Here is a 27,086-nt window from a genome sequence, read left to right as displayed (position 1 = left end):
TTGCTGTCTTAGTTGGTGAGTTTACTTTAGATGAGCTGATCTCTGTGTTAGTGAACTGAAAAATAACAGAGCTGTTGATTTAGACTATAATTTTAAACGCAGTTCTTAAATTGCTAAATCATCAGAGGACCTTGTAAACAGTTCAATATTATTGGAGTTCGAAGCAACTTTCTTGAATAAATTATGGCGTATCAACATCTGAGGCCTCAGCTTTTTTTAGTGCACTTTCAGTGAGACAACACTGTCCAACACCGGTCAGTAAACTAAAAGAAGCAGCTAGGAAGACAAAATCTAAGAGATGGCAGCTTAATGCGGACCTGGAAACTCTGCGAGGGAATCCAGTTAGCTAACCACTGAGTTATGTAAGTTGTTGACACCTATCAGAATCTGAACTACAAGCTCTATGCTACGCCCAAAATATTACTACTCCTGTCAAGAGTAAATTCAGCTTTCTCCTAATTTAATGATTTGGTGATGATATTTTAATACTTTTTCTCGTGATTTTTCTCTAAGGTTGATTTACTTATTTATAATTAATTGCAATAATTACTTATCTTTACATTTCAATATTATTGTAAGCAAATTATAATAAAAATGTTACAATTAACGTATGTAGTAGTTTTTAATATCTAGTAATTTTCAACTTTTGCGGGAAATTTTTTCACAGATTGTACTGGTGCGAGGGTAAAAAAAAATTGAGAAACGCTGATCTAGTCATCATGTACGGTGAACCAATCATCAGATCTTTTTAATGAACTGTTGATCTCACTGCATACAATAAATAATCTACACTCCAGTCCTCAACATACATGAATATGTATTTCCCGCAAGTTACGGATTGAAGTAAATAGTAGTCGAATGAAACATCATTGAAATGTCATCAATGAAACGTCAGTAATTCTGAAATATATTATAGTTCGTCATCATAATTCTTAAAGAGGGTGTTAGCTAGCTCAGTGGTTAGTAAACTGGATTCCACAAAGAGATTCAAATCCAGCTGTAAATCCTTAGTTTTTCTTTTCCTAGGAGCTTCTCACAGCACACTGTCCGGAAATAGACAGTGTTGTATTAATGAGTGAACACAGTCCGAAGTGTCTGACAGTGCACTGTAAAGGCTCCAGGCACCAATAACCTCAGATGCTGTCACGCCTTAAAGTTATGATTATGAAAGAAAATAACTTATTCATTTTGGATATGGAAGTGAAATGCTGAAAAGAAATCAGCTCATCTTATCATTTAATCAGCTATTATTAACCAATGAATCAATCAGCTTATCTTAGGGAAGACTTTAAGCAGATATTTTGAATATCTTTAGGGCTAACTAAGAAAAAATTATTGAGATTGTCAAAGTAGATGTTAACGTAGTGGACAGGGAGTAATAAAACTAAATTTCCATTGCCATTATTATGAACATAACAGTTCTTATTTCAATGCTGTCTGATCTGACTGTAAATTTTCGTTTCATTAATGTGACAAATAGTTCTTTCCTTGACCTAAACTAAAGATATCGTACATTTAATAACAACTACTTAACTTGCGTTTCATTTCCTTTTAGGTATTTAGACCGGAATGAAATTGAAAAAATTACTGATAAAACTTTTTCAAATTTGGATTCAGTTAGAGATTTGTAAGTAATATTTGTTAAACAAATGTGATAAGAGTAGTGAACTTGATTAAAACTAAGTTATCTTTTTTTAACAGAAGTTTGGGATGGAACTACATTAAATTTATTCACCCTCAAGCATTTTCTCGGCTGATTAATATAAGAGAAATGTTAGTAAAATAATAATATGTTTTTAATGTTTTTTTTCTCTTTCTTCTTCTTCAAATGCTTGTATCTATTGTCACGACGTGGATGTGATGTTTTCGTCAAGGGAGCAGTGAAGTTAACACCCATTATAATGAGTATTACTTCGTTGAAGTAGCCTTTTTACACTCTATTACTACTTGCAGGAAGAAGAAATATTGCAATTTAAACTTGGATCTTTGCAAATTATCACGGTAATTTACGGAAAATTTGGGTGCAAGTATACCAGATCTTTCTGTAAGCCAGTAATATTCACAACCTAAAAAAAATTTACTTTGAATATTTAGTATTACATAAATCGAATAATTTTACCTACTTAAATGTGCTCTTCTCAAGCTCTGAAAATTTAGGGTATTCAATTCAAGGCTGAGTATTTTGATATTAAAAGTCGTGTTTGCTTTTATTTTATTTTCAAAATCTATAATGTAATTGTGAATTTAGGATCAGATTACACGCGTTTAATTCATTTATTGTTTTAAATCATTTATTTTTTCAAAAATCTGGGATTCTAATTGCTCAAGCTTGGAGGAAAGGGTACAGGTAAAATTTGTCAAAAATTCAGTACATCTTCCTAGCAGTATCCTAACTGCTCCGTGAGAATAAAAATTAATTCATTTAATGTCTAATATATTTAAAAGAATCCTGAATTATTTGTAAAAATCCTTGTTGTGTCGGTTATAGTAAGTTTGGTGAAGCGTAGCAGTACATCTGCTAAGACATATGAAAGTGCCAATCGAATACTTGGTCTGAGAAATTGTTTTCAGTTTGATTGGTTCTTAAGAAGTTTGAGGTGCTAAACTTACTTCTTATCGATACAGAGTATCGAAGTATGTTTTGATAAATTCGTTCAATAATGACTGATTGAGCCAGGACGTCAATTCTTTGTTCAATAATAACCTGTTTAAATTTGGCCATTTCTTCTTCTTACAATGAGACCTACAGAATGTTGAATTGGGAGGGCTTCATTTGAAATATAATTACCATCTTGATGCAATTTCACTTATTACCCGGCTTAGTTTTTTTGGGAGGGGGGAGTATTACACACTCATCTTTAAAGACTTTAATTGCTTATCGTGCAAATTAAATTCAAGGATTTCCATCCTCTTTATAATATCTAATTTTACACTTCTAGGTGAGGTGCCCGATTCCAATTAGAGTAAAAATTCGTTGCAAGTCCTATAAAGATCCAGGAGCCTTTAGACAATTACTACTTCCACTCTCCATAAAGGATTGGTCTCATTTAATTTTTTGTTATTAATTATTTAAAAATAGAGCTTTTTTTGTTAGATACTTAATGTTTGTTTGTATATAGTGCTTACTACTCTGAAACCGATCCATTTCATGTTTTTATAAATATTTTTTGTTTATTTTATTGCCATAAATTATATTTGTTTCATTTCATTTTCTTTCTAAAATTTTCTGTACTATATTTGTGTATGGTTTGCGCTTTGTGAAGTGATGTTAGCATTTCCCTCACTTATTTTTCTAGTGTAACTTCTTTTCAAATCACAATATCGAATGAAACCTGTAGCCTCTGAGAGAATCGACCCCGGCTACAATCTTGAATATTGGTAACAATATAAATAAATAAAAATTATCTGTGGAAAAGGAATTCAACTGCCTGTCTTTAAATTTTCTCTCTCTTCGAGTCTCTATGGCCCTCTGGCCCTCTTCCAGTGTTGGAATTAGGAATCCCACATATTCCAGTTTTTCCCTCTATCGCGTAGAACTTTAAAATTCTAATCGTATATTGCCGAGTTGAATCTGATATGGTAGATTTTGCTCGGTAGATATTAACACTATCAACTTTCCTCCTTTTAAGTGGAAAGCTCTGCTGTTACTGCAAGATTCCTGCTTAAATCTAGTTCTAAAATTTATAGAGCTTAGAAGACATTGTCTTCCTGGGTGTCTTGCGTTCTCTGTTCTTTGAAGAATTTTCAATGGCACCAAAAAACCATGCGATGAAAAGTGGATGATTTATTTCGACAATCCAAATAAACAACAACTAGGGTAAGATCAAGCCATCTTTCTAACCAACCTACATTGAATATTTTGACATTATTCTTATAATTAGGATTTTCTTCTTTTTAGAAAACTGAATAACAATCAACTGATCGGTTTGGACATACGCACTTTTCAAATGAACCTGCTTTTGAACAAACTGTAAGTATTTGAACTAACGAACAGCAACAGTTATAACATTTATTATGCTATGCCGAGCTTGCTTCGAGCCAATTTTTATAATTAGAAATTTCACTTGTATAGCTATTTGACCATTATTAAAATTTCCACAATAATATGACACAGCTTCGTCAAACGTTCAAGTGTTTTTTTTTCTATTTTTAAAGACAAGCACTTCTAGTTTCCTAAAGAAACCACTATAACAGAGCTACAGGCTAATTCCAACAGCCTATCATAGTACTGAGAGAGTTAGTAGATGGTTTTAGTTGTTCCAGATTCATATGGAATATCAATAGTATATAAAGGGCACTACCCTAGTTAGACTAATCCTGGTTTCAAGCTGTTATTGCTAAGTTTTAAAAGAACTGTAGTGAACAGACAGCTACTGTTTTTGTTTATTATTATATATGTATTGAACTTACTTTTTCACTAGTTGTAGTTAGTAAACATTGCATTTGGGTGTCAGAAGAGTTAAATTAAGCCGTGGGGTTAGTAACTGGTAATATATGTATGTATAAATTATTTCATTTCAGTTTTTCTTGTACATTTGACTTCAGAACCAAGTATTGTTGCAAGCCATATCATACTTAAAAAATTAAAGAACTAATGGTACTCATAAAAGAAGTGAAAGATTAAACAAAAAAAAAACAGTAAGAAATAAAATACGAAATTAAAAAGACCGATAAGAAAGAGTCAGGACGAAATGAAAAGTAACTAGGACGAAGTATAAGAGGAAATAAAAAGATACGAGAAAGAGCAATTGAAAAAAAAGAAAAGAAATGGAGAATAAGATATTCGATGTAGAGGTATGTAAAAGGTAAAAGGAAGGAGTTCAGATCCGTATCTCAAATCAAGCCGCTTCCATATGACGGAAATTAATCGTGGAGAATTAGGCCACTACTATAAGATATAACTAGTAATGAACAAATAAATACTTCGCATACTAACTTTTGTTGCACTCTTACTTTGTTCATTGTAACTAAGGACAATATATCTGAGTGTACCAGATACATTGCATTCGTACTCTTATACTCTATTACGAGGGTCCCAATCTCGGCTCAGGCCCAAGCCATCGGAATTACTGGGGCTCCTGATTATTTACAAATTTATCGAACATAAATATTTGCATATTTGAAATGACCTGTTTGAAGGAGGGAGGAGGACTCGTGCAATGAGTCTGTGTTTGCTGTACATCACTGACAGCTAATCCTTGAGTCCGACTCAATTACATGACACCTGATCCCAGAAACATACCTTTTGTCATGCACGTCGGATTGACCCTAATATTAATTTAACCGTCATCCAGTATTTATTCTTACTCTTTCTAGGAATTAGAACACTAATAGCCATCCTGGAATTGAAGTCACACACAGCAATTTATGCTGTTTATATATTCTCTTATCCCTTGCAGATTGTGCATAGAAGTGGCCAATAAAGCCAAATTCATTACTGATTAAAGAACTTTTTTTGAAGAAAATTTGCAATCGGAAATATCTGGTTGAGAAACATATTCTAATGACATATTATTTTGATTACTCCTGAAAATGGATTTTGTCATAATCCTGCCCCCTTCCTTTCTCACTCTCTCTCTCTCTCTCTCTCTCTCTCCCCCCCCCCCTTTATCAGGACGCGTAAAGAAGACTTACATATTAAGTTTAAAACACTTAGAAATGTGGTTCAAAATAAAATTAGAAATGCGAAACGTTCGTATTATTCAAATGTTTTTTCAAACTTAAACAATAGCAAAATAACCTGGAAAGAAGTTAGGATTAATTAAAACTCGTTCTCAACTAAGTAATATTCCTTACAATTGCAATGAAATAAATAAACATTTTGCTTCATTTATCAATAAAACTACAGATTATGATACTCTGGAAATAACTCATACAGAGAAACCTTTCAATGAAAATAGTTTTTATTTCAAACATATTACCTTAGATACACTTTTATGTAATCTCTTCCACAGTAAATCTGAAGCCAAAGGTGTTGATGAAATTTCAATAAATTTTCTGAAAAAATCCATGCCTGTCATCATTCCTCCTCTATTAGACATTTACAATTTCTCCTTAAATCATTCGACATTTCCTTCCTTATGGAAACATTCCTTGATTCGAGCCTTCCCTAAAACTAAACATCCATCCTCACTAAAAGATCTGCGTCCTATTTCATTGCTGTCTGCTGTTTCTAAGCCTTTGGAAAGAATGGTATGCCATCAGCTTAAGGAATACTTGGAAAATAATAATCTCATGGATCCGTTTCAATCCGGTTATCGTGAGTGTCACAGTACACAGAGTGTGTTACTAAAAGTTACAGACGATATTCGTTTTGCTATTGATAAGCGCATGTTAACCATTTTAGTGTTGTTTGATTTTACAAAGGCTTTTGAATCAGTTAATCACACTCTTCTTCTAAAAAAATTAAAATTATTGGAATTTTCTGATGCAACTCTTAGATGGTTTCAATCATATTTGTGTAATAGAAAACAGTCCGTTGTCTCTGGGCATGGAGATTATTCATCATGGGAACCAGTTTATTCGGGTGTACCCCAAGGTTCTGTTCTAGGTCCTCTTCTGTTCTCTCTGTATATCAATGATATCTCATCATCTATCAAGCATTGCAAATATAGTCTATATGCAGATGATTTACAGATATACCTTCATTGCCCATTGTCTGAATTAGAACAGGGTATAGCCCAAGTCAATTCCGATGTTTATTCAATTAATGAATGGGTGAAACAAAATTGTATTGAGTTTAATGTTTCCAAAACCAAAGCCACGATTGTTGGAAGTGCCAGATATGTCAACGATATTGATATGAATTCTATTTCAAAAATAACAATAGATCAGGCTTCTATTCCTTATGTAGATTCTGCTAAATGTTTGGGTGTCACTATTACTAGTACTCTATCATGGAATAATCATGTTGGTGACATATCTAACAAAATTTCTAAAACTTTGTGCCAGCTTAAATACAATAGGAATATTCTGCCTATTTCGCTAAGAAAACAGCTGATTACTGCACTTATATTTCCGCATTTAGATTACTGTTCGCTAGTGTACAATGATTTAACAGCTGAATTGAACATAAAATTACAAAGGTCAATAAATTCCTGTGTTCGTTTTATTCTAAATGTAAGAAGAGATGAGCATATTACTCCTCATTTTATTTTTCTTAATTGGTTGAATGTCAAGTATAGAAGGAAGTATTTATTGGGAAGGTTTCTGTTTATGCTTCTAAAAAATAAACGTCCTGAATATTTATTTAATCTGTTTATTAGGAAGGCCCAATTAGATTTAAAAAATACCAGAACTGCTAATTTCAAATTTTATATTTCTCCATATCGAACAGTTACCTATAAAAATTCATTTCTTGTGCAATCTTCTCTTTTCTGGAATTCTTTACCTCTTACAATAATTCATAAAAGTACAATAGCTTCATTTAAAAATGCATTGTATGATTTCTTAATGCGGTCCTTCACAGAAGACGCTTCTCATTAGAGAATTTATTATTTAGTTTTATATCTATTAATTAAGTGCATTTCAATGTAATTTTTGTTATAATAATTTTACTTTTATATTACTTTTACTTATAGAGAACTTATTGTAATTAATTTTGTAATTTAAATTTTGTTTGTTGTCCTTAAGGGATATTGTCCCAGGACAAAATAAAAGTTTCTTTCTCTCTCTCTCTCTCTCTCTCTCTCTCTCTCTCCTCTCTCTCTCTCTCTCTCTCTCAATATATTACCTCACGAAAAAAAATCGCAGGAATTTCAAATTTTATACTTTGATTAGACTGGTTTACAAACAACTTTGACAACGCTCCAAATTGCCCATAGAACTCAAACGATTGATATTAATACTAACCTCAAACCTATGTGGACATTCGGACTACTGGAGTAGTGGGGTTCATCCATGCCTACAAACATACCGACTATACAGATATTACAATGAAAACTACTCCGATAGATAGAACTAACCTAACTACATAACGACCTCAACATCCCATTCTTACAATAGTCTTGCCATGACGGAATATCAAAAGTTCCATATTGCTCACTCTACTTTAATCCATTTATACAGCCTTTCGTCTTCACTGTTATTCCTAACAATCCACCCCGCCGACTGAATCGCCAGTGGCCGCGGGACTTCCTTGAAAACTATCATCGATTTCTTGTAGAGTGCTACTGCTGGTAGTCTCTCTCCTGCTCTTCACGCACCAAATGTATCTTCACTATTTGTTTATTTTCTTATTGTATATATTCATGCATAGATTGTAAATTACTTAATACATTTAAAAAAAAATTAGTTGCCACCAGGCGAAATAAGATAGTCAAAAATCCGTTGACCAATTAAAAGAAAGAATCCGTTGATCCGTTTCACTTTACTGAAAAGCCTTTATTTTATTTATTTTATTTTTTTGAGATACTCATTTATTTAATTAACTCATTGCAAACCAATAAATCTACAAATTTTATCGGGGAACTAGGAAATTCTGTTAGGGTATTTCTGGGAAGGAATGTTCTGGTAGATTACTTCTGAGTGGTATGAAATAATAACATTAACAAGGTAGGTGAGCAGAGAGAACAAAGTAGGGAAAAAACTCATATATATAATATCAATAAGGTCTTCTTCGTCTCCATTCTTGAATGGAAGTACATAGTAATTTAAGGAAAACTTTATGTTACTTTGAAGTATCAAAGTAAAATATTTTGATATAATATTATTAATATGATTAATCTAATTGGGCATGTTTAGAGATTTAAGTGGCAACATTGACTTGAAAATCCAAAAAGAGCTCCTATCCAAACTGTCCAATGTGTACTCGCTGTAAGTTATCATTTACTTTAGTGTGAACTTATTTTATTGGATTTTTTGTGCTACTAATTTGGTTTTTCTAATAACTAGGTATATTATATTATATTTTTCTAAAGTATGTGTTATTTCAGAGGTTTAGAGGACATAGACTTATACAATATTGACTACACGATGTTTACATCACTCAACAAGCTGCAGTTTGTGTAAGTTTTGATATTTTCTATGAAACCTTTTACAATATAGGAAGATAGATAGATAATGTTTTTATTTAAATAAAATCCCTCATTATAATAAATGAAACTTCCTGGAGTGAGAAAAAAATGTAATTATAAATCTATGATATAAAAACAGTGAACAAAATAAACACTTGGTCAATTAGTCCATCAGTGGGATTGGCTGTTTAGTATTGTGTTCACTAACAATAGAAACCAAATCAACTTCCAAAAACAATTTTTTTAAATTAAGAAATTTAAATCCTTTGATGTATGAAATACCAGGCATCTTTGAAGAACTGTGAGAGAGCCGTTCATTTCTTAGTTTTATTAAAATAACCAATAACTCGTCAAATGTTAACTCCTCCCTCAACTCAATTGTCGAAGTGCTTATTTCAGAGGTTAAGCTATTTATTTACTTTATGATTATTATTATTATTTATGTAATATCAAACTATCGCTTCTGTTGTTCCGCTGGCAGTTTATTTTTTAAAATTTTTGATCATGTCCCAAAATCTCTTGGTGTCCTGCACGATTTAAACTGATTCATTTAAATAAAATAACCTCCTCTTTTTAGTATACACAGTTTTGTACTTTTTATTGCAATTTATTACTTTTTCTTTTCATAGTAATAGTAATCACATTTTCCATAACAGATTTTTGGCCATAATACTTTTTTTTTGTGGTATAAACTTATACTACATAATATGTTTTATGCTTTGTCTTTGTGTGCATATATTTTCTAATTAATGTATTTATCAATGCTAACGAATTTCATTTTTTCTTTTAATTATTCCTGTCCAAACAAGGAGTTACATAATTAGATACCCAGGCGCAGTATTTAACAATTTAATGTAAATGATTGATCATATAATGTTTCTATTTTGCAGGTATTTTAAGCGATTCAAATATTGTATGCAAGTACCTCAAGTGCCAATATGTTCTCCACGCAGCGATGGTACGATTTGTTTTTAAAATTTGAATTTTAGTTTCTAAAATCTCATAATTTTGTCACATCCTAGAGAAAACGTTTTTAACTTTTCAAATATTTTTAATTCGGAAGGTAAATGTGTATTATTATTTTTTAATCTTTGTAAGGTTTAACATGGAGTGGAACCTACAAAATATTACAAATGAATAACGCTAACTGCAAATCACTTGGATCAATCAAGTCCAGTGCACATTTACGCGACCTCAACCATAAATATTCATTCATATTTTCATTCGTTTTAAGGTTTCTTTTAAGGTGATTTTTGAAAATAGTGGGTCTACCCGATTCATCCTGCCAAATGTTATCAAAATCGAGATAAAAGATTTACAGAGTATGAGTAATAATAATTTTGGGGAGCCTCTTCTCCCATTCAATGTACACGTTGAGACCCCCAAAAGGCACGTCTACATAAAAATTCCGAATCAAATGACAACTCATTCATGAAAATCGGTTCGCGCGTTTAAGCGCTACGTTTTTACAAAAAAGGTAACAACAAAAACAACAAGAAAAAAAGATTTTCTGAAAAAGCCTTTTTTGCTCTTAATCGGCTACTTTTTTTTTCAAAATCTATTAGATCTGGTTGTTGCAAAAAAAAAAAAAAGTTATAAAGAAGGCTTTGCCCTCCTTTATAATAATAAAGAAAATTTGTGAATTTTATCGTTTGTAGAAAAAGAAAAAAATTGTTAAAGTCTGGTGTTTTTCAACGTTTCACTTTTTCGTGCAATTTTTGACGATCAGCTCTTTATACAATTGGCCTACCGAACAGTTTTAATAATTGTTAAACTTGTGTAAATATTATTTAATACAACTAAGGTTCCAAAACAATAAAATTATCCTAAAGGAACACAAATCTCCTAAACAAAACTCTCAGATTATATAGTCGTCCATAAGGGTTGATTAGGCGACAAAATGTACACAAATCAGCAAATACCCAACATTTTATTCGTACTCCACCTCTTAATTTCAGCCATTTAGAAACGAAAAACTTACGTGTTTTATTCAAAATTTATAACAATTGTATCATTCAAGAAATAGTTTTCAACTTGCAATAATTACGTTAGCCCAGCAATTAGAGGCGAGATCCGCAAAACTAAGATGTATAGCGGTATAGTGTATAGTATACATATACAGGTCTCGGCCTTAGATTATATTTTTTGGTTAAATAAAAGAATTCATTGCACAAGCACGTTTGCTGTCATCTCCGTCCACGACACCTTCTTTGGTAGTTGGACGTAAAGCCTCCCTGAAAAATAATTACACTACTTTAACTTTTTTTTCATTTAAGTCATTTCAAAAAGCGTTTTTCATTGTATATGAGTCATTATAGATATTCTGAATTTGCCTGATTATTTTGATGTATATAATGTTTATAATTATGTAAATAATAATAAGGCGTAAAAAAATTAAACAAAAATTACTATATAAGTAATGTTTGCTTAAGCCAAATTTATTGCTAACAAGACAAAATACAAAATAAACGTATTGGTTTATAATAGTATTTTTTGATATAATCAAAACCAAAAATTCAAACAATCATATTGGATTTAGCTCTACACTTCCATGTGCGCTCACAATCCACTTAGTTTACGCTAACATCACTTCACTTCGTCGTCGTGATGAAACACCAACTATTCGGAAGCTCGCCTCACCAGACATGAACTATTTTGTATTTATATATTGCATTTGACCTTAATTTTACAGGAGTTTCCACGGCAGAGAATTTATTAGCAGATGTTATACTGAGGACAACACTTTGGTTTGTTGCAGTATTTATCATTTTATGCAACGGACTTGTGCTATTACATAGACTAAAAGGCCTAAAGCAATCTTCACCGTTAAATCTAATTATTACTAACTTGGCTTGTAAATATATTATTTTGTCCGCATTATGAATTAAAACTAGCAGTAGGATTCTTGCTAATATATGTTTACAGTTTCAGACTTAATAATGGGCGTTTATCTGTTATTAATTGGTGTTGTGGATAGTGTGTACCGAGGCAATTATAGGCAATTCGCTTCAGAATGGATATCATCGCCTTTGTGCACCCTGGCTGGTATAGCTGCGCTTACCTCCTCAGAGGTGCTAAGATGCAGCAAACCTTGTCCAATTTGTTATTGTTTGCTATAATTTGTAACTGTTCCTTTAGTGTTTATGTTTCAGGTCGGTTTGTTGTTACTGTGGTTAATTAGTTTGGAACGATTCCTTCTAATATCTACATTCTTTAATGGATATTATACATTAAAACCTAAAGCAGCTTTAGCTACTACCTTCAGTATTTGGAGTTTCGTTATTTTACTTGCTTTGCTTCCTGGTAAATAGAGTATTGCATACATCTGAATACGCACACTTTTTCTGTTTTTTAATGAATATTGTTGTTTTGCAGTATTCGTTTGGCGCCACGCAAAAAGATTCTATGGCACCAACAATTTTTGTTTTCCATTACACATTGACGAACCTTACGCCGTGGGCTGGCACTACACAGCATTCCTCTTTCTCGGAATTAATAGCGCAGTGTGAGTAACCTCATGAATTATTTGATTACTTCATTTTTTTTTTAATCGGCGGTGTACAGCAGGGCAAATCGATAGGAAATATCACGAAATACTATGAAGTATTTTTCGTGACTTACTCAACTGTTTATACTTGCTTTTTGGCTTATAGGATACATACTACAGGACAGTAATTATGGAACTGAAGAAAACTAACCAATTTTTTTTTCAGATAATCAGATAGATGAAACCCTTCAAATCTCAAAGTGAAATTTACTGATGTTACTGAAGGAAAATACTTTTATGCCTTTTAATTGAATTAACTACTTTAACAAAATAACAAAAAAATTATGTTATTCAGGGAACTCTTGATCTCACTTTTAGTAAAGTGTTGGGTGTAAACATTAGCTCCTTAATTTTCAAGATTTATATTCATAACGAAAAAGTAGTGAATTTAAAGCCGTTAACATCTCTGGGCCCAGAGCTTCCTAGTTATCTACCGGCCTGTGGACAGTGCTCTCTTTCTACAGATAACTGTCTGTCACTGTTCTACAGGCTATAGGTCCTATTAGAAAAAGTAGTGAATTTAAAGCCGTTAACATCTCTGGGCCCAGAGCTTCCTAGTTATCTACCGGCCTGTGGACAGTGCTCTCTTTCTACAGATAACTGTCTGTCACTGTTCTACAGGCTATAGGTCCTATTAGAAAAAAATCTGGCCAACACGCATTTATCTGTCTCATAATTATTTATTGCTAAAGAGTTGGTAGTTTCTATTAATGTTTATTTTCCTTATTCGCAATGAGAGGAAGTATTGCAATGATGAGCAGTTTTCATTGACATACATGTTTTGAGCCCTCAAAGCTCGGAAAAACGTTTTTAGCGCTTGCTCTATGTGTTTGTTTTTCGTATTAGTGCTATTCCTAAGTTCCTGTTACTAAGGTTTTGGCCGAAATCAATACACAGAAAATCACTTTCTTCAGTGAACTTCGGCGTTTCCACATTGCCTCGAAAATGGTTTTTATACGATTTTGTTTAAACTTTTTGCTCTATTGACTCATCTTTTGACAGGTTTTCAAAACAGTAAATACGTTTAGTAGTGCAACCACGGTAGTACATTTGTGATTGCAACGATAAAGACCTTAACTTGAATGCCTAAATATTGGGTCTACAAATTTGGTTAGACGCTGGCATCTATTTGTAATAAGTTCGTAAACAAGGTTGAATTAGATTCGTTCCTCACAAAATAATGAAATACAAATTTTTTTCTTTACACAGAAATAAAATTGAAAATATTTATAAATAATGTTTATAATATAGTTTGTATTCGCCAATGTACAAACGGATTTCTTGTTTTGCTTCATCTAAACCAACAGAATAGTCTATTTCTGTTTAATTGGGAATTTAAATTTAAATACAATAATTGACTATCGACTGAAATTTCCGTAAAATAAATTAAAATTTTGAATTTATTTACAAAATCTGTATTTTGGCTTAACAAATGATAAAAGAAAGCTTCAGCGATTTGTTTTTACACTTAGAAAGTTGCAGTGCTGTGATTACACAATCCCTCTGATGATTTGCAGGAATTATACATGTAAACATGTTTTGCTTTAATTGAAATGTCTAATCAAATAGTATAGACAAGCAATATGCTTGAATGTGTTATTTTAGTAAAAAAATAAAATGAATCAGTTATTTGAAAGTATTTTCAAAATTTGCTCTATCCAGCGAATACTTGTAATTTAAAGTAAATCGACTTGTTTTAAAAACAAAAGCAATTGGGGTGAGATGTAACAGAGTGGTTTACTGGTATGCAAATAGACCCGTAAAAAGAACAGTCGGCTAGTGAGAACTCTCGCGCTTCTATGGGGACCAGTACTCCTGGTAAGAAGTAGTAAATTGTGCCTACTCAGTTCGTCACTCCGTCCAGAGAGGGAAATGAAGAAATCCCTCAAAAGAAATGACAGCTTTGGAACGCGACAATCACAGGACATTTATTTCTCTAAATTCGAGGTATCTGGTTTCAGCATAATCTCAACAGTTTTTGACAAATTGGTGCGTATTTTTATTAGGCAAAGCAGGTTGAATACAGAAGCTGTGGTACTGTATGGAGGTGAGATCTGGGCAGATGCACTCAGGAAAGATAAATATAGAAGGATTTTAGCTGCAGTGCAGAGAAAAGGCGCCCTTAGAGTAATCAGTGCATATCGGACAGTATCGGAGCCAGCTGCCTTAGTTCTGGCAGGTATGACCCCAATAGATCTAATGGCCTCCGCAAGGAAGAAAGCTTATCTACTGAGAAAGGAAGAAGGCGTGGATGCAGGGACTGCTAAAGAAGTAGCCAAAGCCCATGTAGAACAGGAGTGGACTGCCCGATGGGCCAACGAGAGCCGGGGAAGATGGACGGCCAGATTGATAGCAGATCCATTACTATGGGCCACAAGGAAGTTCGGTCAGGTCTACTTTTACATGACCCAAATCCTTACAGGACATGGTTGTTTCATGGCATACTTAGCCCGCATGGGAAAACGCCCTGATGGTGCTTGTATATACGGAGACTCACCTAGAGACGACGCTGAGCACTCATTGTTTGACTGCGTGCGGTGGAAGGTAGAAAGGAAAAACATCATGGACGTTACAGGAGATATTGTCCCTGAAACGCTGATGATGGCAATGCTGGGACGCAAAGAAAATTGGCATGTCATCGCCTTGAATATTAGAAAGATTTTAATGGTGAAAAGGAAGGATCTGGAGAGGATCGAAAGATAAGAACTATCTGTTTGTAAAATGTGGCAAATAATATACGAGGTGCCTCCCCGAAGAAATACCTTATGGTGGTGCCGTGGAGGAAACTCACCTGAAAAGAGAGGGGGTTTTTAGTGGGTGAAGCCCCACACACCCGCCTCGGCGGACGGTGCCTGTTGGCATTTTCCCCCTCTCTCAAAAAAAAAGAAAAAAAAGCAGGTTGAACAAATTTGTGAATGCGCAACTGAATAGAGGATGCCAATGTAGCGGCGGGTCCACTCAAAATCTGGACTGCTAAATTTAAGCAGAACTAACCTTCTTAGGCCAAATGCCTTTCACACCTAACGCAGTTAGGCCCTTCACCTCTTTTAAAATCCTCTGGCCCACCTCTGCATCGCCAGTAGGATGGATAAGGGTTTGAGGATTCAATGTAATCAACGAAACTTCCTCCTGCGCCATCAGGAGATGGAAGGAAACTGAGATAGTATTCTATTCATCGTTCACTAAGTATTTGGAGAATTATGGTAAGTACTTATTGTTGGTTCTTACAATTCAGGAACCAACTGGTTGCATGGTTTAGGTAAAACAGAATATCACTGCTAATAATTCTTTCCAAAAAATAATGTAGCTGTCAATTTTAATTTCAGCTCTCGGTCCCTTGCGGGCAGAGATGGTGCCTATAGATAACTCGTTTCTGTTGTCTAAATACTCTCATCCTTCTGTTGAATCTCAGTACTAAGCCTCTTTTGTATGCATATCTTCTTCCATCAGGTAACTATGCATGTTTTCTAAGAAAGTTCACGACCTCCTAAGCCTACAATAATCAGAAATGGCAGCTTACTCCAAGGGTCAAGTAAGTCATCCATCTTTCGTCAGAGAACACTTGACATTGGATTGTGCTGATCTAGAGTTCTTCTGTTGGTTCGCTAAACCCAAATAGTTGCTCAAATTAATTCTTCTTCAGTCCTTATTTATATTATGTGGAAGTTTCAGTGATGTCTGTATTGTAAACCTCTCTGGTACCTACCTACTCCACAGCGCGCTTTCCTTCAGCTTCTGCGAGCACACATTCACACTCACGACCACTCATACAGGGAGAGGGAAGGAAAGATACAGTTATTTAGTTAGCGATTTATTATTAATTACTTATTCTACTACACTCGTATATACAAAATCTCCCAACTATAATTAAATTTCTACAACATAAAAACCCCTGAAATGAATAACAATAATAATAAACTAAAAATATCCATCACAATAACTAAAACAAAATAAACCAAAAGTCTTTTAACTAAAAAATAACCTCTGATTAACCTCTGATAAATAAATATTAACAAGAATTAATGCCTGAACCCTGGTGAGTGGTTAAGGGGCGCACAGTGAACTTAATCTGGGAGCTGGCTCACCTCACGCCAATCGGCTGTTTATTTACTTCGCAGCGACTCGTGGACTTCTCTCGGCAATGGCTTACCACCTTCTGCCTCCGTCACTCCTCCCCACCACTCACCAGGGTTCTTACCTTATCGAATTCTGTCCTCTACATATTTATTATTATTAGTCCGTCGGCTTTCTTAATCGTACTGCGCACTATTAACACTTTACAGTACTGTTACATTGGAAACTCTGGAGAGAAGAGATTTCAAAGAAGTGGTATTTAATCACTAACCAAGGGGGTAATCCTTGTTGCTTTTAACTCATTTAAAATGGGTGTAAATTTAGTACTTTTATCTTTAAATGAAGTTTTTAAGATATACGTTTTTAGGCTGTTATGCATAGCGATATTCTACCTGGCCATGTTCATTAGCATCTGGAGAACCAGGCACGCCACTACACTCAATGTGCGGGATTCGCAATTTGCACTAAGGTTCTTTTGCATAGTGTTTGCTAACTCATGCTGTTGGGTTCCTGTAATTGTGCTTAAGATTTTGGCTTTATGCGGTTTCACCTTCTCCAGTGAGTAATCATGCAATTTCATTGCATTGTATTATTTTGCTTGGCTTTTGGAGCTAACAATACTCGATTTTATATTTCAGAAGATGTTTATGGATGGATAGCAATCTTTGTGGTGCCTGTTAATTCAGCTGTTAATCCAGTATTGCATACATTTTCGACTCCAGGCTACTTGGCTGGGGCTCAGATAAGTGGACAAGCACAAATTCCAAATGGTATTCTAACCAGTCACATAAATTAACTTTTATTAAAATTTGTTTTATATTTTTAAATTACGCTAACCTGCTTGGAAAATAAGTTGTAGAGGCTACAATTTTTTGTATTTCTCTTTTGAGAAGGTTGGCAGGGCGACAGATCTCCTTGCTTTCCCAAATTGTCGCTAAAAGAATACTTTTGAGGAACTTGAGTATTCACGATTTACTCGAAAATGGGACCAATTATCATCAAACTTGGTCTAATAATAATGCCTGTTTTTTTTTTTCATTTTTGTATCTGAGGAGGCACCTTTCTTACATTAAACGCAACTCTCCCAAAATTACCAAATAATTATTAAACCTTCTTGTTTGTAACAGATGTAAAATTAATTTTTAGCCATTTTGTGTATGCTTGAAAACATCTAAAGCTCTTAACAATTGATTTTTCTTAGAAAAATCACTCAGAAAACGTCTTATTTCCCGATATTAAGAAAAATACTAGCTTTACGGCCTTGGCAATATTTTTAGTAGAAAGGGGATGAAAAAATACATAAAAATGACCTATCGCGTGCTCTTCTTTCTCTTTGATTACAAGTTAAAAAATTGTAATGTGATTAATAAATACCAGATTTTGAAATGGCCTAGCATCTTTAATTTTGAAGATATCGAATTGCGGTTGCCGGTTTCTTTCATAACTTTTTATACTCTTTAAAATTGTGGATATGAAAATGGGGGTCAACTACGAACCCTCACTTTTGGTCGTCCGTCAGCCACGTATGCGGGCAGGAATCTAAAATCAAGTCACATATTCTGAAACTAGAGGTGACGGGCAACAAATTTTTCCTCCACCATTTTTTGCTCAGATTAACCGTTTAAGCATGAAATGTATTTGAGCCGTCTTAAAATGAACACCCTGTATATGTTTCGAAACATAAAAAGCAACATTCAAGCACCTGCCTCCGAAAATACACTGTACCGGTGCGACCAAGGCTCTCTACTATAATTTACAAATTTTTTCAATTCCTTCCGTTTAAATATAGAAATAATTCTTGCTCTGTCAAGTGAATATCTAGAATCCTAATTACAATTACACATTCCACTTGCTCGTTATTATGGAGATGAAAGGTTTGTGGCATTTCTAGCGAGTTGTATATCCGATTTTATTGCCAATTTATTCAGGAAATTATCTCTGTTTTGAATTGCGCAATTAAGTTTTGGAAGCAACGGTAACATACCTTAAGGCTTACTAGTGTCATCTGTATGTTCTTTTATTTAAAATTTACCTTCTTTCTCATAATTTAAAAACTAACGGTTATAATTTAATCAATACTGCATATTGTTAACAGAGCTCCAAATATCGGGAGGGAAGAAGTTAGGAGGACGATGTTTGAGCGGCATGGTAAATAAATCTTCAACTGAGCTCAGACCAAGAACTGTGGACGAAGAGACCCAGTTCTCTAGCAGACATCGCACTTCTGCGTAGTTACACAGATTGGAAGTATACCAGACATAATCTCTTTTAAACTACTTATACTCAACCGTAACTTTTAATGAAGAATTTTCATATGATCAAAGAAACATTTGCTTAAGTGGGTATTCACAATTATGTTTTAAATAATTGTATATATTGTAGGTAAATTTAAATGCTTGGTAAAAAAAAAAGGGTTGTTAAGGCTTATTCACTTCTTTTTTTTTCAACAGTGTAGTTATGTGTGAAATTGTAATTGGGAGTAAATGCAAACTATATGATTTTTTTTATAAAAATAGCACTTGTTTGAAATATTTCCTAACATTTTCTAAAATATTTCAGGTTTTTTTTTCTTAAGTGCAATTTGTAACCTTTGACTTCCTTATTTTAAGACAGCCTACTTTAAAATTGACTATTGGTCCATCTAAAAGAGTTTTCAATGAATAAAACCACTTGATAAACTAACACTGTGTAGTGCTCGTGAACACGTTTTCTTGCAAAACAAACGTAATTTCTCATACGAAGATTCAAGGAATCCTGGAAAATGATATACCGTTTGAAAGTCCATTAAACAAGGAAACTTTTATAAAAAGTACCAGCACCTAGGTCTGATAATGATCACATAAGGGTCTAATGAGTTTTCTTAAAAATTTCGATTACTTTTATTTTTACAGCATCCGGAGGAAGATTGAGGCTGTTTGGAAAATAACTTATGCTTCGAAATGGTATCAATTTTTAGAAAATTTATCTGTCTTTCTAACCGTGTCATCAGAATCGAATTCGGACTAAAACTTTCTGAGTAATAACATTTTTATTGGAAAAAAGTAATGATTTTAGAAAAAAAAAATTAAAGTGACGTCACTTAAGAACAGAGGATAATATGAAGTTGGCCAATACGTCATTGAACTCCACTTTAGATGTACTACACACAGTAGGCCTGTGGACAATACTTACTGGTTCGGTATAGCATACAGGGTGACCAGAGTTATATGCTCCACCCACTTTTTTTTTAACGGCTAGAAATATCGAAAAAATAAAAAACACAATTATTTAATCATTTTTAGTCTAGTTTATTTTCAGTGATTAACCCATTTTTTTAAACCCCTCTATCTCGAGATACAGCATCCAACTTTTGTTTTTCAAATGGAACGTTATATTTTTTGTTGCATATTTTTATAGTATTTGAGCTCCTAAAAAAAATTGTTGAAATCGGTTAGGTTTTTCAAAAGTTATGGTAATTTAAAATATGAAAAACAAATTTCAGTTTATTGTCAAAATTACGTTATTTTTTTAAAAGAATCTGTTCAAACTGGGCACAATCAACGGATAGGCAAGCCAAAACTCTGGACTCCCACGCTTTGCTTGTAGAAGCACTTATGGTGGCGAAGTCAAGATCTAGGCAGGCTAGAGTTATTCGACGTTCAGGTTGTTTTTTCTACAAACGGTTGGTGTGGAGTTTTAAGAAATCAACTAATTGGCCCATACTTCTACAGAGAGAACTTAACTGGTGAAAGGTATCCAACTTTTTTTTAAGAGACATTTTGCCAGTTCTGCTTGAAGATGTTCATCTACAACGTCGGCTAGATATGTATTTTCAACAAGATGGTTGCCCAGCACATAATGCGAGAGTGGTTGGAGGTTACCTGGACAGAAATTTCCATGAAAAGTGCTTAGGGACTCATTGTCCCACCCAATGGCCACCTCGATCTCCGGACTTAACCCAAATGGACTATTTTTTTGTGGGGATACCTAAAAAATAAAGTGTAAAGTATCCTTAATCCCGTGGCTTCAGTCGATGATCTTAAACGTCGAATAACTCTAGCCTGCCTAGAATGTGACTTCGCCATTTTTTGTTTTTTTAGGAGCTCGAATACGATAAAAATATGCAACAAAAAATATAGCGTTCCATTTGAAAAACAAAAGTTGGATGCTGTATCTCGAGATAGAGGGGTTTAAAAAAATGGGTCAATCACTGAAAATAAACTAGACTAAAAATGATTAAATAATTGTGTTTTTTATTTTTTCGATATTTCTAGCCGTTAAAAAAAAAGTGGGTGGAGCATATAACTCTGGTCACCCTGTATTAAAACTGTCCAGTAGGACAGTTGTATAAGGGTTGATCATCAAAAACTGCACGAAAAAGCGTAACGTTGAAAAACACCCAACTTTGACAATTTTTTTCTCTTTTTCTATAAAAGATAAAATTCCCAAATTTTCTTCATAATATAGGGCAAATCCTCCTTTATGACTGTAATTTTTTTGCAACAACCTAGATTTGATAGATTTTGAGAAAAAAGATGCTGAAAATGAGCAAAAACGGCATTTTCAAAAATTGTTCTTGTTCTTGTTCTTGTTCTTCTTGTTGTTGTTGTTACCTTTTTTGTAGCGCCTAAACGCGTGAACCGATTTTCATGAATGAGGTATCATTCGATTCGGAATTTTATGTAGATGTGCCTTTTGGGGGTCTCGATCCTGTACATCGAATGGGACAGGAGTTAGCCCCCTTTATGTAAGGCCCCCTCCAAAATTATTATTACTAATTATAATTACTCTGTAAATCTTGGCCCGATTATGATAAAATTTGGTAGGGTGATAGGGTTAGGGCTCCCCTACGTAACATCAGAGCGACGTTCTGCTCTTACACTTTTTAAGGGGATAGCAATCGTTTTAAATTATCGACAAGTGAACAGATTTTAATGAATGAAGTGTCATTCGAATCGAAATTTTGTGCAGATTTGCACTTTTAAAGTCTCGACGCTAAGCCTTATAAGGAGGGGAGTTTGCCCCACCCAAGTAAGGCCCTTTCTAAAACTATTATTACCAATATTTCTATAACGCTTAGTCCGATTTTGATAAAATTTAGCATGAAGAAGTGATCAAAGCTCCTCTGTGAAGTGCCATCATGCTCTTACACCTACTAAGAGGAAGTACTGCAATCGTTAAAATTATCAATGAGTGAACCGATTTACATCAATGAATTGTCGTTCGATTCAAAATCTTTGCCTCTTTGCCTTTTAGGGAGAAGTACTGTAATCGCAGTTTATTTTTCTTACTTCTCTTAAAGGGAAGAACTGAAATCGCAGTTTAATTTTGCTATTTACGTACAAATACCTTCCTATTTTATTCAAAATGCTTTCTCAAAAAAATTGTTATTGAGGATGGTTTGGGGACCGCAACTATAATCATTCTTTAAAAAGATCTCTCCAGTGGTAGTAACTCCGACTTAACACCTTTTCAGGTTATAATGATACAATTAAAATTTATTATTCCCAATTTTAATAAAATCTGTAAAGCAGATATGTAACTTTGAAGAACATACAAAAAGGAAAATCTATCCAAAAGGTACAAAAATCTCTTTAACAAAAACTTACAGTTTAAAATGTTAAGTATAAGGGTTGATTAAACGCCAAAAGGTACACAAATCAGCAAGTACCCAACATTTCATTAATACTTCATTAATATTTAAGTAATTCTACTGCATTAATTTTCATTAATATTTTTTTGAATTTATTAGATGTTTCACAGACCCTTATGCTGGCCAGTTCATTCATTTTCTTTTTCTTTTTTTTATGATTTAAATCGCTTCAACATCTAAGGTTATTGGCGCCCGGAGCTTTTTTCAGTGCACTGCCGGCCTCCGGACAGTGTTCTCTCGTTACAGACAACACTGTCCATCACCCGGACAGTGAGCTGTAAGAAGCTCTTAGAAAGAGAAAATCTAAGGGTCTGCAGCTGGATTCGAACCCGGAACCTCCACGTGGGAATCCAATACGCTAACCGCATAGCTAATCCCTTCCCTTTGTTCATTCATAATATTTTATTTTTTTGTTCTAATTATGATAAAATTTATATTATATCTTCATAATTAAATAGGTACTTTATTTTAGCTTTATTCCAAATTATTCTTCTGATTTATCTTTATTATGCTATTTATTCTGAGTAGTCACATGTATGTACGAGTATGTACATGCACGTTAAAATAGAAAAAGACTAAGTAGAGTCGGCTACTATTTAAATTTGAATCACGGATTTAAAACAATATTTCAGTCTAGAATTCGTCTTTCCGAAGTATTTGTGAGCACAAATAACGCGTAGGTAATATCAAGTAAATTATTCAACAATAATTATTCATTTCTCAATTGTAATTTAATGTAGTCCCTCTAATTTTACTTATAGTAAAATACTGGAATAATTATGTTAGCTGTCATAAAAATATGCATATCTTATTTATCTTATATTCCAAATATATAATACTGTGGGAAGACCTAGATTGAGAATGTAATTGAAGAAAACTATATTATTTGCGATAAAGCCAGATAATTATTACCTATTATTATAAACGTTTGACTACTTCATAAAATAACAATTACTTTAATCGAAGAATTAACTTAAACCAACGATTTTTATTTAAAAATAAAAATAAATAAATGAAATCATTGATGAATGTTGGTGTAAGCATTTTTTTAAAAAAATTTTTGAATTTTCTAGCCTCATATTTTTTTTTTATTTTTTTTAATAAAGTTTTTCTTTTTAACCTGTGATTAATAGTTTGTTGATTAGATATTACAGTCAATCTAAGTTAAATGGTGTTCTACTTGAACAAATATTTTGTAGATTAAAATGGCCAGCATAAGGGTCTGTGAAACATCTAATAAATTCAAAAAAATATTAATGAAAATTAATGCAGTAGAATTACTTAAATATTAATGAAGTATTAATGAAATGTTGGGTACTTGCTGATTTGTGTACCTTTTGGCGTTTAATCAACCCTTATACTTAACATTTTAAACTGTAAGTTTTTGTTAAAGAGTATATAATATAATTATTTTTTATTTTATTTATTGTCAAACTTTTGACCTAAGTATTAACATTGATTTGATTTAAAAAAATATTTATCTTTTTCTTATTAACAAATTATAAATATTAGGGAAGATAAAGAAAAAGGTTTTGTAAAATATGAGCCACAACCCTGAAAATGATTTTAGTCAGTCCGCGATCAAATGCTTGGCAAATAAAATAAATTTAAAAATTATTATCAAAATTGACAATTATCTTTCTAACGCTTATCTTATGTTTTTCGAGAATTTCTCAGGAGTAATAAAGTCATAAATTTGTCTTATTAAAAGAAAGGTTTAATTTTAATAAAAAAAATTATATGATTAGTGAATTAAAAAAAAAATTAATAGATTTTAATTTGTTGCTAAATTTATATTTGTTAGGATTAAAAATGTATTTGTTAGGTTGCTTTTGAAGTTTTTATTTTTGTTTTCAGCCCTTTGCGTTGCTCTTTTTCACCTCCCTGCCAACAGCTTTAGAGAACAATTCTACTGATTAATAAAGTGTTCCATACATACCTACACCATCAGGAGGAAATGTGAGAAAATTAAAAAAATAACTAAGCTGCATGCTTATCAAAAATTTATGTCCACTTCATCTGTTTCTTTCTTTACTGTACGTTTCATTCATCATTTGTAGTCTAGGTTTCGAGATCTACATTATTATTGTTGTTACGTCTTAATAATTAAAAAAAAAAAAAATTGTTTTCTATTCTGTAAATGAAATATTCTAATTACTTGATTGTATTTATTTGTATATTATATAAGTATCAAATACAGGAACAAAAAAGAATGTTTTGTTTATTTAAATAAACTTGATTACTACTACCACTACAAATACGGAAACAGCACCATTATAGTGAAATTTAGAGATATGTTCTTCTATTTCCAATGGTTTTTACTTCTGGTTTTTCAAAATAGATAGATGAAAAAACAATCTATTATCGGCCTTATTATTAACTTACAAAAAGAGTAACATTGCAATGAAATTAGGAGAAAAGTTTTTCTTTTTTAATGTTATTTGTTCATGTTTTTCAACCGCAGCTTGCAATGAAATTTAGAGAAAAATTCCTCTTTTTTTAAAATAATTTTTACTTGTTCGAAATAGATCGACCTCAAAACTACCATCTCAATACAAACAAGTAAAAAATAGAACCGCAGCATTCCAGTGAAATTATTTCTTCTTTTTCCGATGGTTTTCACTTCTTGTTTTTCAAATTATGAAAAAACAATCTAGCATTAGTGTTAATATTAACTATCAAAGTACAGAAACAGCAGCATTGCAGCGAAATTGGGAGGCAATTTTTGCTTTTTCCAATGGTTTTTTTTTTTTTTTAAATAATTAGATCGACTCAACATCCACAAATTAGTATTAGCGTTAATGTTATCAAATGCAGAAACCGCACCATTGCAGTGAAATTAAGAGACGATATTTTCATATGCAACGAATTTTATTTTCACTTTTTTAGAGTAGAACGACAAAGCATTATTATTAACTATCAATTGCAGAATAAAGAGAAAAGTTCCACATTTTCCAATGGTTTTTACTTTTGGTATTTTAAAATAGATCCGCAATACGTATCTTGTAGAATCTTGCACTGGCATTATTATTAACTGTCTAATACAGAAAGCGTAGTATTAGAGTGAAATTAGGTTCTCCTAATTTTCCAATAATTTTTACTTTTTTTCCAAATTGATCGATTCAAAAAGTGCACTTCATTATACGAGGGGCACTACTTATATTTTGAGCCTTGGCTACACTGAGTGTTGTCAGGTGCTATCTGACGTTTCCACTTGAAAGTTTGACATTTTTGACCGTAACCTTATTCAGAACGTTTTGTTATTTGAGCGCGATTTGTGTTGTTTAAAGTCACTTGAAAATTGTGTCTCAGCGAAAAAATGGAATTAACTCGTGAAAATTTTCGTGCAATGATTTATTACGACTTTCGACGTGGATTACCAAGACAGGAGTGCATCGATCAACTTACTTCTACTTTTGGCGATAAAGCCACTGTGCCACTGTGAAACGCTGGTATAACGAATTTAATCGTGGTCGTCGTTCGCTCACCGACGAAAGTCATGAAGGTCGTCCAAAATCAGTTGTTGTGTCAGAAAACATTGATGATGTGCAAAAACTAATAATGCAAGATCGTCATGTGACATATTGTGAGACTGAGGCAACCTTAGGCATTAGTTCCACGTGTATATAAAATATTGCATGATCATTTAGCCGTGAAAAAGGTTTATTCTCGTTGGATTCCACATAATATCTCAAAAAGATGCTCGTGTCGATTGGTGCAAACGAATGCTTAAGAAAAACAATAACGGTGCTGCAAAAGACGTTTATAAGATTGTAACGGGTGACGAATCATGGATATATGCGTATGAGCCGGAAACTAAACAGCAGTCGACTGTATGGGTGTTTCAAGATGAACCAAATCCAACAAAAGTTGTTCGCGCTCGAAGCACTTCGAAACAAAGGGCCAAAGAAGTGTATAGATCATAAATTTACACGATTATAGACAATAGTAGTCTCCATATGCAAGTAAAATATAAACAAAATCTATCGAGTAGTTTTCCAGATATTTGAAGTTAAAGTTTTCTCTTTATAGAACGGAAACAAACTTTAACACTAAATATCTCGTTTTCTGCTCAACAAATTTTTACTAAACTTTACACGATTATAGACAATAGTAGTCTCCTTACACAAGCAAAATATAAACAAAATCTCTCAAGTAGTTTTCCAGATATTTGAAGTTAAAGTTTAAAACTTTATAGAACGGAAACAAACTTTAACACTAATTATCTCGTTTTCTGCTCAATAGATTTTTACTAAAATTTACACGATTATGGACAATAGTAGTCTTCATATACAAGTAAAATATAAACAAAATCTATGAAGTAGTTTTCGATCTATTTAAAGTTAAAATTTTCACATTATAGAACGGAATCAAACTTTAACACTAAATATCTGGTTTCTGCTTGATAGATTTTTACTAAAATTTACACGATTATAGACAATAGTAGTCTCCATTTACAAGTAAAATATAAACAAATCCTATCGAGTAGTTTTCGAGATATTTGAAGTTAAACTTTTCAGTTTATAGAACGTAAACAAACTTTCACCCTAAATCTCTCGTTTTCTGCACAATAGAGTTTTACAAAAATTTACACCATTATAGACAATAGCAGTCTACATATACAAGTAAAATATAAACAAAATCTATCGAGTAGTTTTCGAGATATTTGAAGTTAAAATTTTTACTTTATAGAACGGAAACAAATTTAACCCTAAATATCTCGTTTTCTGCACTATATATAAACAAAATCTATCAAGTAGTTTTCGAGATATTTAAAGTTAAAGTTTTCACTTTATAGTACGGAAACAAACTTTAACAC

The 27,086-nt window shown here is 32.8% G+C and overlaps 1 protein-coding gene across 12 annotated transcripts in view; it reads left to right on the top strand.

Annotated features, from left to right (window-relative positions):
• LOC141458053 (relaxin receptor 2-like) overlaps positions 1 to 24,480 on the top strand; it is a 76,787-nt gene extending 52,307 nt beyond the window's left edge. For 6 of the 12 annotated variants that reach the window (XM_074135583.1, XM_074135587.1, XM_074135586.1 and 3 more), the window contains 14 exons: positions 1,556 to 1,627; positions 1,702 to 1,773; positions 3,899 to 3,970; positions 8,743 to 8,814; positions 8,934 to 9,005; positions 9,905 to 9,972; positions 11,707 to 11,868; positions 11,940 to 12,085; positions 12,167 to 12,317; positions 12,390 to 12,519; positions 17,003 to 17,193; positions 17,274 to 17,405; positions 18,731 to 18,973; positions 24,125 to 24,480. In XM_074135583.1, coding sequence (XP_073991684.1) covers positions 1,556 to 1,627; positions 1,702 to 1,773; positions 3,899 to 3,970; positions 8,743 to 8,814; positions 8,934 to 9,005; positions 9,905 to 9,972; positions 11,707 to 11,868; positions 11,940 to 12,085; positions 12,167 to 12,317; positions 12,390 to 12,519; positions 17,003 to 17,193; positions 17,274 to 17,405; positions 18,731 to 18,867 — 1,477 coding nt within the window. In that variant the 3' untranslated portion in view covers positions 18,868 to 18,973; positions 24,125 to 24,480. Of the gene's footprint in view, positions 1 to 1,555; positions 1,628 to 1,701; positions 1,774 to 3,898; positions 3,971 to 8,742; positions 8,815 to 8,933; positions 9,006 to 9,904; positions 9,973 to 11,706; positions 11,869 to 11,939; positions 12,086 to 12,152; positions 12,318 to 12,389; positions 12,520 to 17,002; positions 17,194 to 17,273; positions 17,406 to 18,730; positions 18,974 to 24,124 lie in introns of all 12 variants that reach the window. The other 6 variants (XM_074135576.1, XM_074135577.1, XM_074135579.1 and 3 more) reach the window with 6 other exon arrangements.
• The last annotated feature ends 2,606 nt before the right edge of the window (positions 24,481 to 27,086 follow it).

The sequence above is a fragment of the Rhodnius prolixus genome, unplaced genomic scaffold, assembly GCF_049639745.1.
Source record: "Rhodnius prolixus isolate KJV_2025 unplaced genomic scaffold, Rpr scaffold_5, whole genome shotgun sequence".
Classification (NCBI taxonomy): domain Eukaryota; kingdom Metazoa; phylum Arthropoda; class Insecta; order Hemiptera; family Reduviidae; genus Rhodnius; species Rhodnius prolixus.
This window is presented reverse-complemented; position numbering and strand designations above follow the sequence as displayed.